This window comes from Chanodichthys erythropterus, chromosome 14 (assembly GCF_024489055.1).
Source record: "Chanodichthys erythropterus isolate Z2021 chromosome 14, ASM2448905v1, whole genome shotgun sequence".
Lineage (NCBI taxonomy): Eukaryota > Metazoa > Chordata > Actinopteri > Cypriniformes > Xenocyprididae > Chanodichthys > Chanodichthys erythropterus.
In genome coordinates, this window is record NC_090234.1 from 31,446,400 (window position 1) to 31,463,437 (window position 17,038).

General features: G+C 36.8%; 1 protein-coding gene across 4 annotated transcripts in view; it reads right to left on the reverse strand.

Annotated features, from left to right (window-relative positions):
• fgf14 (fibroblast growth factor 14) overlaps window positions 1–17,038 on the reverse strand; it is a 144,373-nt gene that overhangs the window by 114,533 nt on the left and 12,802 nt on the right. For 2 of the 4 annotated variants that reach the window (XM_067409932.1, XM_067409933.1), the window contains exon 1: window positions 8,472–8,618. The exons of the other annotated variants lie outside the window; for them this stretch is intronic. In XM_067409932.1, the coding sequence (XP_067266033.1) occupies window positions 8,472–8,559 (88 nt within the window). In that variant the 5' untranslated portion in view covers window positions 8,560–8,618. Of the gene's footprint in view, window positions 1–8,471; window positions 8,619–17,038 lie in introns of those variants that run through there. 4 annotated transcript variants of the gene reach the window in all.

Genomic DNA, 17,038 nt, shown 5'->3' on the forward strand with positions numbered 1-17,038 from the left:
GTAACTTAATTACTTTCAGACCCCTTACTTGAGCCTTCTATAGGAAATGCTGCTGCGTTGGGTAAAACGATCACTTTTGAATCTCCAGAGGGGAATAATGGATGCGGCAACTTTAAGCACTGCCCACAGTCCCATGAGACCAGCTGGCTTCCTTTGTATAAATTAAATCACTGAATTACAGTAATAATAGTGGATAACTTATAGAGGTAATTTATTAGCCTCTACAGTCATTTCACAAATGAATGGTTCCTTACTTTCACGTTACCCAGGGCTATGTGAATATTGCATAAGAGACTTTGGATAAGTCAGGCTTTTTTACTGGAATCTCACCCTGGATATATACGTGACATTTTCCACTTTTGCACATACCAGTCCTCTGAGCTATAAAGACATTAGTGGTAACAATTTTGCTGCCTGGTTCATTGATCTGGAACTTTGAACAAAACCCCCCTCCGTCTTCTTTTTCATGTCATTCTTTTATCTATTAGAGACCTCTTTCTCTTTCAAACATTGACCCTTCACTTGACATAACATGTCGCTCTGTCTGTCTCACTCTCTTCATCCATCTGATAGCTGTGTATAGGGCACAACAATTTGAGATACAGAATGTGGCTTAATAGAGGAAGCCAGTTCTTAATAAGAACCAAGTCTTGATATCCCTTTAAAGGTCCCGTTTTTCGTGTTTTTTTTGAAGCTTTGATTGTGTTTATAGTGTGCAATGTAACATGTGTTCATGTTTCGCATGTAAAAAAACACAGTATTTTTCACATAATTTACTAATCTGTATACTGCTGTTTCCACTGTCATAAAAACGGGCTGATGACTTCCTTGTTCTATGAAGTCCCTCCTTCAGAAATACGTAACGAGTTCTGATTGTGCCAGCGGTTCCTTTGTTGTGATTGGACAGCAGTTTAGCTTACCGGTTGTGGTCCATAAACAACGCCTTCTCCAGACAAAGAGGGAACTGATCCATCTTTGAATAATAATCTTTGTGCGAATCCGGCATTAAACTGATTGAGATTGAGGAAGCTGTCCTCAGCAAAATGTGCTGCACATAGTTTTACATGTGGATTATAATTTTCGGGAACGAGTTAAACATAAATTGTGACCATTGATCTCTAAGTACAGCATCCCTGGGAAGGCCAAACAAAGGTGATTGGACTGCGGGATGAAAATAACAGCGTTTCGACGACATGGCGACAAACACACTCTACAAACGCAACTTTTGCTCTTCTCCGTGGGAGCGCAACAAGACCACGCCCCCTTTTTGTGTATTCCTGTGGCTGGAGGTTAGTCAAAAAACTGTTTTAGTGACGTCATTAAAGAAGGAAGTAGAGGGATGTAGTCCAAACTGGCCGTTCGATGTAGGCGACTTCTGTTAAATAAAATATCTCGCTTGGCATTGAACTTTGAGCTTTAAAATTTTACAGATTTTATTTATACTCTAACAACAACATTACACACTAACTAAAGTTTGAAACATGGGATCACGAAGAACGGGACCTTTAACAGCTGTCAGTTGTTGTAACCCCATATCAGGAAGTAACACACAGCACTGGACAGTCTCATCAAATCAGTGTTCAAAAATGATCATATTCCACATTATTCCTCACTATCTTCCTCTTTGCTTTTTTCTTGCAGTTCCTAAAATGAATGATGAATCATGTAGCAGCTGCTTAGCCCACTCATGGAAGACATTAAAACAATTTCTAAATCAGTTCCCCTGTGGGAAAGTCAGTCAGTGCAACAGGTTAAATGCCTGTGCGAGAGAATGTCAAAGATGATAATTACTCAGTTTTAAAGCTCCAACCTATAACAGAAGACAAGAGCCCTTGAGAAAATTCAGACTATTTTTTTTGTTGTACAACACAACGTCTTTACCTGCCAGAGAAGCAGACCCCCTCAAGAGGCCAGTGTGACATGTCAGTAACTGCTGCTATTTGATTTAGAATAATACATCATCACAGATGAGGCAGCGAAGGAGAGACGTTACAAAACGTATAATGTTGTGACTAACTGTGCACAGATTTCTCTGTGAGAAAAACAGCAATTGTTACTCGGGATGAAAGGAAAATAAAGTGAAGATCTGAAACAACACTGCTGACTGGAAGCCAAAAGCAAAGTAAATCTCAGCACAAATAAACAGTAAAACGTATCCAATTAACTTTCTAAAGTAGGTGTGAGAGTGCAGAAAGGATGTTCAAACGAAATGATTAACGCATTTAATGAAGCCGCTCCGCCCCAGACCTATGTACTGTAGTTAATCTTACATTTCATAAAGTTCTATAAGACTATAGAATAAATCGGATGAACCAATGATTCAATGGCCCATTCATAAAGTGAGCCATTTGCTTAATTCCTGAAAAAATCAAAAGAATGAAAGACTCAATAGCTGTGTCCCAATTCAGGGGCTGCATTCTTCGAAGGCTGTATTCAAAAGCCAATTACGTCAGTGCAGCGCGACGAAGCCTGTCCCAATGCGAAGGCTCCTCGAAATGCATCCATTTCCCACTAATTTAAAACTAGTTCAAATGTTTAAATTAGTTCAAATGTTGAAATTACTAAGATACGATTATATATAGTTTATACTCTATAGCAACGCTCATTCCGAACTTCGTGGCTTTCGAAAGCGTGGCCTTTAATGTGTCCTTCGAAGGATGCAGCCTCTGAATTGGGAGGCAGCTAATGACTTATTCATTTAGATGTTTACCACCACCTACTGACAGTTTCTTCAAGAAGTTTCTTATTTAGAGCATTATTTCATTAAAACCCATTAAAGGTATAGTTCACCCAAAAAAATTAATTCTGTCATTTACTCATCCTCATGGCTGTTGAAACTTAAAAGATTATGTGTAATAAATTCAATCAAAATCAATCAATCAAATAAAATATTTTTTTATAAGGCTACTTTTTGTAATGTCTATTTGATGCTTTTCTCATTTAACACAATAATGACTTCAAATTATCTTTTAGGGGTAATTTCGCAGCCAAATTTGATTTGAGATTAATTAGATTAATTAATCGCCTCATCATGTAAAAATTTGAATCGCTTGACAGCCCTAGTCTATATATGAAGAGTTTGGTTCCGAAACGCTATAAATCCATTTTGATTAATTTGAGTAAAAATGTGTTTTCTTTACCAAGAAAGCAGCAAGATGAAAACCACTATTTTCTGTTTTAATCTTTCACATAGCATCTTTTGGTTATAAAAACATTAAACATTCAAATCTAGATTTTCATTTTCAAAGGTTTATTATAAAAATGTATTTTTTTTCCCCAATAGTCCATGACACATTTATTTTAATTTTTTTTCAAATTGCAATTAATCCAACAATATAAAAGTTATTTTTCATATTGAAAATACACAACAAAGTAAGTTGATTCACATATATGACACTTTGTCAATACTAATCTTATATACAGGAATTTGACTAAAAATACATTCAGTCGTTGCTCCCAAAATGAATTCACCAATTCACCTTGTTAAAGGTGCTAAAGAGGATCTTTTCGTCGACTGAGAATCCAAAGACTGTTAGTGAGTTTTTGAAATGAGCGCATGCGTAAGAACAACCCCCCTCCTTCACAGCTCATTTCGAGGGAACGCCTCCCAAAACTCGTGCACGAGTATCGGAACACGAGTGTTTACCACCTGCATTTGCTGTGTCGTGTTAGTGGATTCATTATGTCGGACTCACCGCAGGTAACTCATAATCTGCAGTTGTTACTCCTGTCTCCCGACAAAAACATTGCATGAGGTGCCTGTGGAGTGTGGAAAGTTACTGGAGAGCGCAGCCGCGCGTCTCTCACAAGGAAAGTCATGGCAGTGATTGACAAGCCAGAGGGCCAATCGTTTGGCTGATGTTTTTAAGGCCCTACCTCGTGCACAGATGATGTATATTAATTTTATAAATAGTGCACCTAATAAATAGTCTTTTATCAGTTAGTAAAGACAGTTTCAAGTAATATTGCATAAATGTATAAAACAAAACATCCTCTGTAGCACCTTTAATGTTAAAAATTAATTATGTCTCCGTTTGTCATTACCGATTAAAGAGTATCTGGCACCACAGCACAGTTAAAATAAACACATTTGCCGAGTACATTGGTATTAAAAACGGCTTTTAAAGAGTTCATGATTCAGTTTTGGGGACCGTGACAGAAGTTTGATGCTGTTTGACGCCGCCATTACTGTTTACAGTGCATGGAATAGTGCGCTGTGATTGGTTGAGCAGATATATCGCATTCTGCAGAGAAAGGAGACTGGCGTTTGTCGTGTTTTGGAAAGAAGGGGAGAAAACATGACAGAATAACATGACGGAAATCACATTTTGCGCAAAATTAATAACTGACTTTTCAATTGGCGGAAACTCGATTTAAAAAAAAAAAAAGGTGTATAACGCGTTTTGGAACCAAACTTTTCATATTTTTCGCCTATATTCTCTGTCTTATCTATAACTTTTTTCATTAAAATTACATTTTTTTGATGTATTTTAAAATCTATTAAAACAACTCAACACCCAGTTACACCACATAACATCACATAACAGAAGTAGCCTACAATGGGTCTTCTTTTAACAATATACCAAGAAACGTCAAAGAAACAAAGACGCATCCATTCTTTCCCAGCGTTTTATGTAACTCCTTAATATATAACATCTAAACAAGACAAAGACAGTGAGTCAAGATCACTCTATTCAAACAGTTTTCAAAAGACAGTTCTGAAGTTCAGTTTCTTTAGTCAATGGATCCCAACTCTGTTGCTATGCCACCTCTGAAAGAACCAACTATATTTAGATGGCCATTATTATGAGGCTTTTCACACATCACGACCAAGATAGATGGAGGAGGTGTAGGTGTAACGACCTATCTTATGTTTGTTAAACGTGCGTTACGCAGCGAGATGCCAATCTGACTTTATGACTTCCCTTTTGATGTGTGCCATAATCTTTGGAGAGAATTAATATGCTCCTACAAATCCGATGGCTCCGTGAGGCCTCCATAGGAAACAATGTCACTTCCTCTGTCAAGATCCATAAAGGTACTAAAAACATATTTAAATCGGTTCATGTGAGTACAGTGGTTCAATATTAATGTTATAAAGCGACGAGAATATTTTTGGAGCGGCAAACATAACAAAATAACGACTTATTTAGTGATGGCCGATTTCAAAACACTGCTTCAGGAAGCATCGCAGCACAGTGAATCTGTGTATCGAATCTGCTGTTCGGAGCGCCAAAATCACATGATTTCAGCCATTGGCAGTTTGACACGTGATCTGAATCATGATTCGACACGCTGATTCGTTTATGCTCCGATGCTTCATGAAGCAGTGTTTTGAAATCGGCCATCACTAAATAAGTCGTTATTTTGTTATTTTTGGCGCTCCAAAAATATTCTCGCCGCTTTATAATATTAATATTGAACCACTGTACTCACATGAACTGATTTAAATATGTTTTTCCTACCTTTATGGATCTTGAGATGAAATGTCATTGCTCCCTATGAAGGCCTCACGGAGACATCGGATTTCAACTAAAATATCTTAATTTGTGTTCCGAAGATTAACGAAGGTCTTACGGGTGAGGAACGACATAAGGGTGAGTAATAAATGAAAAATGAATGAATTTTCATTTTTGAGTGAACTAACCCTTTAAGTAGAGAAAGACTAACAAGCAAGTGCTATGGCTTCTCTTGCATGGACTACATGCAAAAGCCCTCAAAGACTATCCTCTTGAGATCTTGTAGTCTTGTAGAGAAGAACGCTTCCTCGTTTGATGCTAATGTGATGTACTGACTGATATGTGAAATGAAATCATGGACATGATTTAGTGAAATACAGGACATTTTCCACATCAACATCTGAAACAACATTCCCATCAACTATATTTTAGAGTTAGGCTTGGGGCTGGAGCTTGAACAACAATTTAGTCAGTCAATCAGCTCCAAAAATGACAACAACACAATAAAAGTATCATAAAATTGATTGACTCATGCACTATATTCAACGTCATCTGAAGTGACAACATTGTGTGAGGACTCAGAGCAAGCTGAAATTTAAATGGTTGGATGAATTACTGCACTTCCGTGATCCAGACCTCTGGAATGGCCATTTAAGTGCCCAGCGAGAGTGGCTTCAGTCTGTTGAGTGCCACCTGATTATCAAAACATTCCCATGTCAAGCATGTACATGTATGCTTGTGGATAAAGAGAGTTATTTGTGGGACACGGGTGAGTGTGTGAATGAAACTATAAGATAGCCTGCAGAGTGACAGCATAAACCTAAAGGATCCAATATAGTCCAAGTGAAATCGAACGAACAGGAGTGATGTCATTTCAAACAAAATCTGGCCAAAAAAATCTGTATTTTGAAACAGCCCATCAGCTCGACTTTTCGCAACGTTCTGCACAAACTTTCAGTGCAAACGTCCAACAAAGTCTGCAATCAGTATAGCGTTGCTCTACTATTTTGAATTGTTTACCTGACCGACAAACAAAGAACAACTCTGCAGAGAGTATATTAGGGCATTAAAGAGCTGCAAACCAGCCAATGACTGGATCAGACTGAGTATCAGTGAGATCAGAGTACGTGTCCAGAGAGCTGGCAGCCTTGCAACCCTGCAGCACCGGGGTCTGCCCTTCTCTCACCAGCACCTCTAATGAGACTCACTCATCTCACCCTCCAGACAGGTAAGGAGGATGTGAGGGGATGCCAGACGCAGTGAATGCATAATCATATCATTCCCCCTACTAAAAAACTTTTCATTAAAAAAAGTACTAAGATTTGTACTTGACCTTCCAGTTGTATTATCTGCAATGCAGCGATTAGTTTTATCTGTCTGACACTATGTCTGTCTTCCCTGATATTTTAATGTGACTGCACATGATTTACACTTTGATTCAGTGTTTATTTACAACCATGCAGTGAGAGGAAGAGGAAAATGAAGAGAGTTCTGGTCAAATCACTCATGCCTTTGCACGCAGCCCCTGGCCCTATAGTGAGAGAGAGAGAGAGAAAAAGAGAGAGAGGGGAGGGGGTGGCAGATTTTGTTTGCGGATTCTGAAATTTTAATCGTGCAAGATCAGCATATCTGCTGTGGTGTGTGATATTCGGCAGACATACACTGCTTCTCTGACTTACAGCAGATCTCTAGAGCAGAGTTTCTCCGCATTAGTTATACAGTATATTGAAGGCTGTTGCTCAGTTGATTATATAATTGTTTGTTTGTTCATTATCTTAAAAGGCCAGTCTTATACCTTTGGGGGTTTTTTTCTCCAAAAACTTTTTTAAACTTTCTGTTGTAATTCAAATGATATTCAACTCCTAAAAAAAACGGTTAATAATAATAATAATTTCCTTCTTTGTTTTCAATATGTACTAATAAAATATAGCACTATATTATATTATACACAATATAACTACTAAAAATGTCGTTTTTACAGAATAAAAAAAAACGAACAACAATAGAACAACAAATAATTTTTTAAAAAAAGTAATTTTGTTTAGTCATAATTATGATTTTACTAGTATGAATTGCATTTTTACCAGATAATGAGTAGCAGGCATCCTGATTTGAATAAAATTACCACTGTAGAGCTAATTAATTTTTTTTAAATAAAAACTTATTTTTAAATTCAAATGTATAAAACAAAATTAATTATATATATATATATATATATATATATATATATATATATATATATATATATATATATATATATATATATATATATATATATATATATATATATATACTGTATACAGTATATCAAAAAGAAAAAACCAATGGAACTCATATATAAGCATATGATTAGTAAAAAAAACTTTTAATAGTCTGGACTTTTAATAGTCAAAATTGAATAATGCATCTGTTGAACTGGAATTATGGCATCAAAATTACATTATAGACAGTGTTGGGTGTAATGTATTACTAAGTAAGTTACCATTAAAAAAGTAATGTATGGGATTAATCCTACAGTTACATCTGATACAAAACTGTATAGACTATAGAACAATTCTATATAAAACAATAGTGGATTTAACATCAAAATATAATGTCTAATGTTAAAATGTTTTAATGTAACCCTCTACCTTTACATACTTTGGTCAGTTCAAGAATAATTTATGCAATTTTATATTATTTATTTAAAAGAATTAAAAGACCAGTTTCATGTCTTGTCTATCCTTGTATTGTTCAACCGGTTTAAGTTGATATGGGATTTAGAAATAGTAATAAGTAATGCAGTACTTTTTAGAGAGAGTAATTAGTACAGTAATATAGTTACTTTTTTAGAGTAACTCACCCAAAACTGATTATAGATACCATCAATATGAACCAGTACAAGTGAAATTGCATTACAGATATCTGAATTTTGACAAGTCTAAAATGCATTTTAACTTTTAAGGGTATTAAAAGACGAAACAGAGCTGTCAGTAGCAACACAAAATATCAGGTACACCAGGCTGCACTTACCCTGCACATCATGTTTGATTGCACTGCGTATGCGTTTCTCAAAAGTCTCTATTAACCCTGAGGTTTCCATTTGCAGCCCTCTCAACATCAACCAACCTTCACCATTGAGCTGAACAGCCCAGCAGTGAGCTTGTGAATGTTAACCATGCTCTTATGGCCTCTTCAGAGGTAAGCAGATGCTCTGTGGCACTGGTGACCCACTAGAAGCACTGATATGCTGTTGAATAATGATAACCTTTGAGAAATGTCAAGTGTTACCAGTACAGTACATCTCTATCACTTAGATATTATGTTGTGTCTGATATTGTTCTTACAGGTCAGGATAAACCATGTTACCAATTTTCCGTCATAGCAGTCTCACCGTGGAAACATTATGCTTGTTCAGTGCTGCAAAACACGAGAGCTGTACATAAAAATGTTAGTGTTGTTTTGAGAAATCCCTAAACGTTGAAGTTACAACAAAACTCTGTTTCAACTAAAAGTTACAGGGCTCAGAAGGAGGTCCAGCACATCTCTTATTGACAAGGTGAGCTTGTACCTTCAGAGTACAATATTATTCAACCCGTTTTCACTCCCAATGCGTCAAATACTACCGCTTGAATAAGAGCCCAGAAGTCACTATGTAGTCACCAAAGAGGCCTGCATCTTTATAGCGGTGTGGCTGATAACCCCTTTGCTTTTAAAGCGAAACATTTAGTGTCAATATATATACTGACTGAAAGGGCAAGGAAGTACATCATTATGAAATTAATTTCTTACAATATCCCGATTTAAATTGTGTCCACATTAAGAAGAACACTGTATTATATATTGATTACACATTGTTCTGTGCATTTAATAAGCTGCTCCTGTATCTAAAAAAAAAAAGGTGGTGATATTTAGGGATCAATATTTTATTAGAAAAGATTTGATTTTACAACTTTAAAGGGTTAGTTCACCCAAAAATAAAATTTCTGACATTAAGTACTCACCCTCATGTCACTCCAAACCCACAGGACCTTCGTTCATCTTCAGAACACAAATTAAGATATATTTGATGAAATCTGAGGGGTTTTTTTACCCCCCATAGGAAGCAACGTAAGTACCACATTCAAGGTCCAGAGAGGTAATAAATACATAGTCAGTAGTCAACGTTACTACAGTGGTTCAACCTTAATGTTATGAAGTAACGAGAATACTTTTTGTGCTCAAAAACAAAGCAGAGTCGCCGTTCTGACGTAGAACCTGGAAGCACTGCAACATAAATAGCATAGGAGAATGACTGGGCAGAGAAGAAATTATTGAATAAAGTAGTTATTTTTGTTTTGTTTTTGTGCTCAAAAAGTATTCTCGTTGCTTCATAACACAGGTTGAACCACTGTAGTCACGTTGACTGTTTTAACAATGTCTTCACTACTTTTCTGTACCTTGAATGTGGTAATTACATTGTTTTCTATGGTGGACAAAAAAAACGTCACAGCATTTTAAAATATCGGATTTCATCAAAAATATCTTAATTTGTGTTCCGAAGATGAACAAAGTTCTTACAGCTGTGAAACGACAAAAGGGTGAGTAATTAATGACAGAAATTTCGTTTTTGGTGAACTAACCCTTTTTTAACCATAATTTTTGGCATATATGCATGTTGATTTTTTTTAAATTAAAACATTATGAGGTGTACAAATAATTAAAGGTGCTAAAGAGGATGTTTTGTTTTATAAATTTTTGCAATATTACTTGAAACTGTCTTTACTAACTGATAAAAGACTATTTATTAGGTGCACTGAAAGGAATAATATTAATATACATCATCTGTGCACGAGGTAGGGCCTTAAAAACATCAGGCCCTCTGGCTTGTCAATCCTTGTGAGAGACATGCGCGGCTGCGCTCTCCAGTAACTTTCCACACTCCACAGACGCTGCATGCAATGTTTTTGTCAGGAGACAGGAGTAACAACTGCAGATTATGAGTTACCTGCGGTGAGTCCAACATAATGAATCCACTAACACGACACAGCGAATGCCGGTGGTAAACACTCGTGCACGAGTTTTGGGAGGCGTTCCTTTGAAATGAGCTGTGAAGGAGGGGGGTTGTTCTTACGCATGCGCTCATTTCAAAAACTCAGTAACAGTCTTTGGATTCTCAGGCTACGTTTACACATGGGCGGCTATTTTCATAAACGGACATTTCAACCTCGCCGGTTTCAAAAATAACATCGTGCACACATGTCAGTTTTCAGAAAAGTTTTCATTTACACGTACCCGTGTATTTATGACGTCAAGAGTGTAACGAGCAGTTCCCGAAAAAAATCCCGAATTCCTCTTGAAGTGATTCAAAGTTGTTGCAAAATTGCTGATTTCCGAGCACTCATTCGTCTCTGCTCCTCAACATAATGGAGCAGCTGTATTTGCAAATGCAAACACACGAGAAGAGTTTGCAACAACATAAATGCGACTGCTACTCTAAACTCTTCCATGATCACATGTAAACATAGGTCGCACTTTTGACATATGTGCGAGCTCTGGCGCATACTGTGACGTTGGCTTCCTAAACACCCGTTTGTCTGAGTTTACATGCAAACGTGCAAACGAAGATTTTCAAAATCTCTCCACTCTGGCCGGAGTTTTTAAAAAGACTCGTTTTCAGAGGCGAATTCTCCGTTTTCGTGTAAACGAAGGGCGCAAAAGAAGGGAAATGTCTCAGTTTTTCAAAATAACTATGTACGTGTAAACAGGGCCTAAGTCGACGAAAAAAGCCTCTCTATCACCTTTAAAATATTTGGTTACATTTTGGTTTATTTTAATGTGTCCCTATTACAGTGTAATTATACATTTAAGTACTGAGTAATAATAATTAACTACATGTACTTACTACAGGGTTAGGGGTTAGTTTATAGTCAGTTACATGTAATTATGCCTAATTTATAGTTAATAATATACTAAATACATGTAACAAGGTGTAACAAGGACACATTAAAATAAAGGGTTACCAAATATTTTTTAATGAACTTCTACTACTACAATTTCAAAATTCCTGATATTATTGGGTGTTAAAGTGCTCCTATTATGCTATTTTAAAATGTTCCTAAGTTTGTTTTGGAGGTCTCTTACAATAGGTTTACATGAATCCAAGGTAAAAAAAAAAAAAAAAACACTTTAATTTTCTCATAACATACATTGCAGCATCATCTCCTTTCTCTCAGTGTCTGAAACAGTTCGATAAAGGATTTGGTCTTTCTAAACCCCTTCTTTCTGAGAGCCTACTCTGCTCTGATTGGTCAGATGGCCCAGTCTGTTGTGATTGGTCTACCGCGTTTCGGAAACAAAAAACCCATTGTTGAATTGTATGCACAGTGATACAAACAGTAACAATGGTGTCGCTTTTACCACATCAATTCATATCCAAGCCTTCATCATTTAGAAAAGCATGCAAAGTGGATTTGCTTTCACAGCACAGAAAACAGCATCTTCTCAACATGTCGACAACATGAACCACACTCTTCCAGGCCGCAGCTACAAGAGTTTGAGGGAGGGTCAAAGTAGACGTTGTACACAGGCAGCCAATGAAGACTATAGTCAGGCATTACGTTAGTCTGTTACAAACCTACGTAGGGTCGTGCAGGAAGTAAGACTGGATTTACTGACGACTCGCTTCAGGCAGTTCAGAATTTGTATTTCTTTTTGGAGACAATACATCTATTATTGCTCACTTTGATCTTAGAAACTTTGCAGACATTTACATTCACAAACAGCTATATTACATACTGCATAAAAGGTAATATCCAAAAAAAAAAGCATAACTGGGGCACTTTAAAACAGGAGATTTATTATTTAGGCCAATTATAACAAATTACACACTATTTTTAGGAGCCTGTTGCATGCAAATTGTCACTGCACTTTCTTATTCAATTACTATGGTCTTTTACCTTTTGACCTGGAAAAACATTAAAGTTGGTGCTCTTTAAAACCTCAATGTCACCTTCAATCATTTTCCAACTGTCTTTCACTCTCACCAGAAGTCTCCTCCTCCTCTCTATCGTCCCCTCTCAGTTTGAAAGCATCATTATTAGCGAATGCGTTCACTTAGCCCTGGGGCAGATGAGTAAACACTAACAGTCCTCTAAATAATAGTAATTATCCATAAACCTACAATTAGCTGTGCCATGACGCCATACGAAATAGTATCATTACCAATTACCGCAATAAAAAATGCCAAGGGAACTTACTATAGTAAGAGTTCAACACTGCAAAAAGAATTGCGGAATAAGTTGAGCAGCCAATAATGCCGGGAATAATAACTTCCTAAAGGTCAGCATAAAATGTTGACAAAGCTAAGTGTAAATGTATGGCTACAAAGCACAGGGGATGTCAATGATGATGGATGAATACGAAACTTGAGGACTAATGCAATTTTTCTTAAACAAAGAAGTTTGGAGGTGCTCCACAGCTTAGAAGCAGTGCTGCTGCAAAAAGGCAGACATATTCTGCGAGAGGCGGTGTTACAATACTGTCAGCTGCACTGCAGCAAAAATTAAACAGCACAACCTCCAGTAGCTCAGATCCCTGAGTAGACTGCTGGAAAAAAAAGAGGAGAGAGAGAGAGAATCTTCTACTCACACACATAGAGTCATGCTGAGAGACAACTGTTCGCTTTCACAGGTTATTCATACTGTTTGCAATCCAAGTACAGTTACCCGCATTGTAATCAGCTAGCACAAGCTACAGGCTGGAGCTAATATACATTCAAAAAAACATTCTGCTCAGGCACTTTGACAACCAGAAAGAAACTAATAAACCAATACTATAAAGATGAAAAAATACCCTTAGCCTATCGGTTGGCAAACATGCCTTGACACACTGTAATGACTTCATGAAAACGGTATATATTTCAACACTAAATCTTATTCACTGACATTAAGGTATTACCACTGAAAGGTGTTAAGTGGAAATTAATTAAAGGTGGCGAAGAACATGTTTTCAAAAGATGTAATATAAGTCTTAAGTGTCCCCTGAATCTGTGAAGTTTCAGCTCAAAATACCCCATAGTTTTTTTTTATTATTTTTTTTTAACTGCCTATCATTATAAATGCGCTGATTCAGGGTACAAGGCCCCTTTAAATCTCGTGCTCCACGCCCTGAGAGCTCGCGCTTGCCTTAAACACCATAAACAAAGTTCAAACAGCTAATATAACCCTCAAAATGAATCTTTACAATGTGTTCGTAATGCAGCATGTCTAATCGCGCAAGTATGGTATTTATTTGGATGTTTACATTTGATTCTGAATGAATTTGAGGCTGTGCTCCGTAGCTAATGCTAACATTACACACTGTTGGAGAGATTTATAAAGAATGAATTGGTGTTTATGAATTATACAGACTGCAAGTGTTTAAAAAATGAAAATAGCGACGGCTCTTGTCTCCGTGAATAAGAAACTATGGTAAATTTAACCACATTTAACAGTACATTAGCAACATGCTAACGAAACATTTAGAAAGACAATTTACAAATATCACTAAAAATATCATGTTATCATGGATCATGTCAGTTATTATTGCTCCATCTGCCATTTTTCGCTGTTGTCCTTGCTTGCTTACCTAGTCTGATGATTCAGCTGTGCACATCCAGACGTTAATACTGCCTGCCCTTGTGTAATGCATTGAACATGGGCTGGCATATGCAAATATTGGGCCGTACACCACGACTGTTACGTAACAGTCGGTGTTATGTTGAGATTCGCCTGTTCTTTGGAGGTCTTTTAAACAAATGAGATTTATATTAGAAGGAGGAAACAATGGAGTTTGAGACTCACTGTATGTCATTTCCATGTACTGAACTCGTGAAAAAGTGTTTGTGTTCATTTTCTATTGATTGTGGAAATAAGTTATTTATGAAATGATGATCCAGTGATGAAGAAGAATTATAGCTAGCCATGTAACAAGACTTGTAGTGTTGCCACATTCTGTATTTTAAAAAGTCAAATTGGGTAGCCTACCTGGATTGCAGTTATGGAGCGATGATGTACAGTCCCTGCAAAGTATGTCAGGTCACGGTAGTCTGCTACATCCTCCATAACCTAGTACTAAGAAACGGCTCAGAAAACACATGTAACATGCTGTCTTAGTGTTAAAAGGTTTAGGCTAGTAACTGAAAGACTGAGGGTTTAAACTAACAAGGGCTGATCCATTATCTATCATCACTGTGTCATTTTATAATGAATGCACTTAACCTCAGGTTAGCCAACTCCCGAAGATCTGAAACTGTAATATAGAGCTGCATGATTAATCGTTAAAAGATCGCGATCTCAAATGAAAACGTTCCTAAATGACAACGACTAGGCTGTCTTTTAAAATTTTGCCAAAATCAGAGCGGGACATTCAAATCTGTGTTGGTGCTGCTGCTGACCAAAAGAAGGCAGTTATCAGGTATGAAACAGCTTCACAAACTTTTCAACCACACGATATCATTATTTCTGTGTTAAAAAATATTCAAATTATCACAGAAGTAGTGGGATAAAAGGTTATAGTTGGAATATAAACACTGATGTCTATGGAATCAATCAAAATAGAGCAAATCCTTTTGAAAAGTAACTTGGCGCTTCAAATAACGATTGTATCAATTACAACGTTACACCACTGGGTGGCGAAAAGTGACTTAAAAATGTATTTCATTGAACCATTCATTCAAGAGATTTGTTCAAAAACACTGTTTCATCCAGTAATGAAAAAAGTATTTATAAGCGAGTCATTGAATCAGTCATTCAAACCGAATAGACTGTGAAAACTAACATTTTGTCAGAAACTCTAGCAAGTAACATTTTATTTTGTTTAGTTGTCTCTTGTCTTTTCAGAATCATGGGAGAATCGTGATCGCTATTTGAAACAAAAAATTGTAATTCCCAATCCAGAATCTTGCAGCTTTACTGTAATATGTAAGTGATTAAAGCGCCGGCTAAATAAACGTTAATTACCTTTGTTAAAACAAGCAGAGAGGAAACCGTACTGCACCCAACTGAAGAAATCAGAGAACTCTGTGCAATCTGGATCCAATAAACAGCAAAAGAAAACAACAATGTAAAATAATATGTGGTATAATGAGATTGCATCATTTCAAGCTTCTGTTTTCATGGGCAGAAAGAAGTAAAACAAGACACTCTCTCAGCATAGTCATTCCAACATTAACCTGAAATCCATGAAAACAACAATGTCTGACTATGAATCTCAGATATATCTCATCACCTATTTATGTTCCACTATCTATGCTCTTGGAGTTAGTAGGAATCTTTGGTGTATGAGCCATCACAACATTTAATACCTAAAACATACTTTACACAAGTATGTGATTTCACACAATGTTGCATTCTGAAATGTAACAACATTTTCTAATAGAGGTTACAACGCAAGTAAGACACCACAGCAGGCAACACAACTGTTTTTTTAGGTCAACTACTGTCACAGCAACATTTTGGGCAGTTTTTCAAACATTCGCATCTGCGTTTCAGAGTCTGGCCTAAGAAAGGGAGCAAATTTACCAAATACATGTAGCGGGGGGAGGGGCACTTCAAAATCAATGCCGTCTGTATCACGAGAGGAGTGGCGAATGGTTAGGAGTCACCGTCAAGCGCCTTGTGGGTGATTCACATTGATGACTACATAAGGAAACCCAGACGGGTTGCCGAGACGCAGGAAACTCTGTAAGCAGTTCTGACAGATGAAAAGATCTGGCTGGTGCAGAGGAGTTGTTTGATTCCAACAGGGTGCAGCAACCATTTCAACAAAAGGAAGAAAAGGTCTCACACACACAAAAATCATACAACCTACGGATATTTTTTTGTTAGCGTTGCACAGTTATTGTTATACTAGGTCTATGCTGAGACAATTTGGGGGTTTTCTGCAATTTCCAATTTGTTAGAAAGTTGGTAAAAAAAAAAAAAACAATCCCACACATGACTGTTGACATCACCACTACTACAGCTCATCTTTGCTCAATTATATCAAAATATAAAATGTGCTATTTTCAAGAAAGTTATGTAAGTGCAAGCTCCATGTGCTACTAAATTACTCCATTATTATGTGGCCTGGATTGACAAGTCTAATGCAACCAATAAACAGGACCTATTCAGTCAGTGTGATTACCACAAATTACATTTCAAAGGAAATGATGTACCAAACCATTAAGCATGAGGACACAGTGTGTCTGTGTGTCTGTGTGTGTGGGGGGGGTGGGGGGGTGTTCTCTTATGAGGGATCTGATAGGCTTTGGTCATGTTAATAAAATTGTACAGACAGTTTAATGTGTTTGTGTGGACAGATCTGGCTACTATATGTATTACCCCATATGTTATTTTTCTACTTGACACCTGAAATAATAGGATTATTCTTTGCCTTTGTGAAAACAGATTATTTAAAACGGACAATTTCTATGTTACTGTCAGGGTTGGGCAAAATTCATGATGTAAGAAATGGCTCCCTTTTAATCTCTTTCAACCCCAAGGTGAACTGAAATTTTAACTTGAATGAAAGGATAGGGATAATTTACTGAATTGCAATTCAATGAAATTAAACAAAATATGAATTATTAGGCTAGTCTA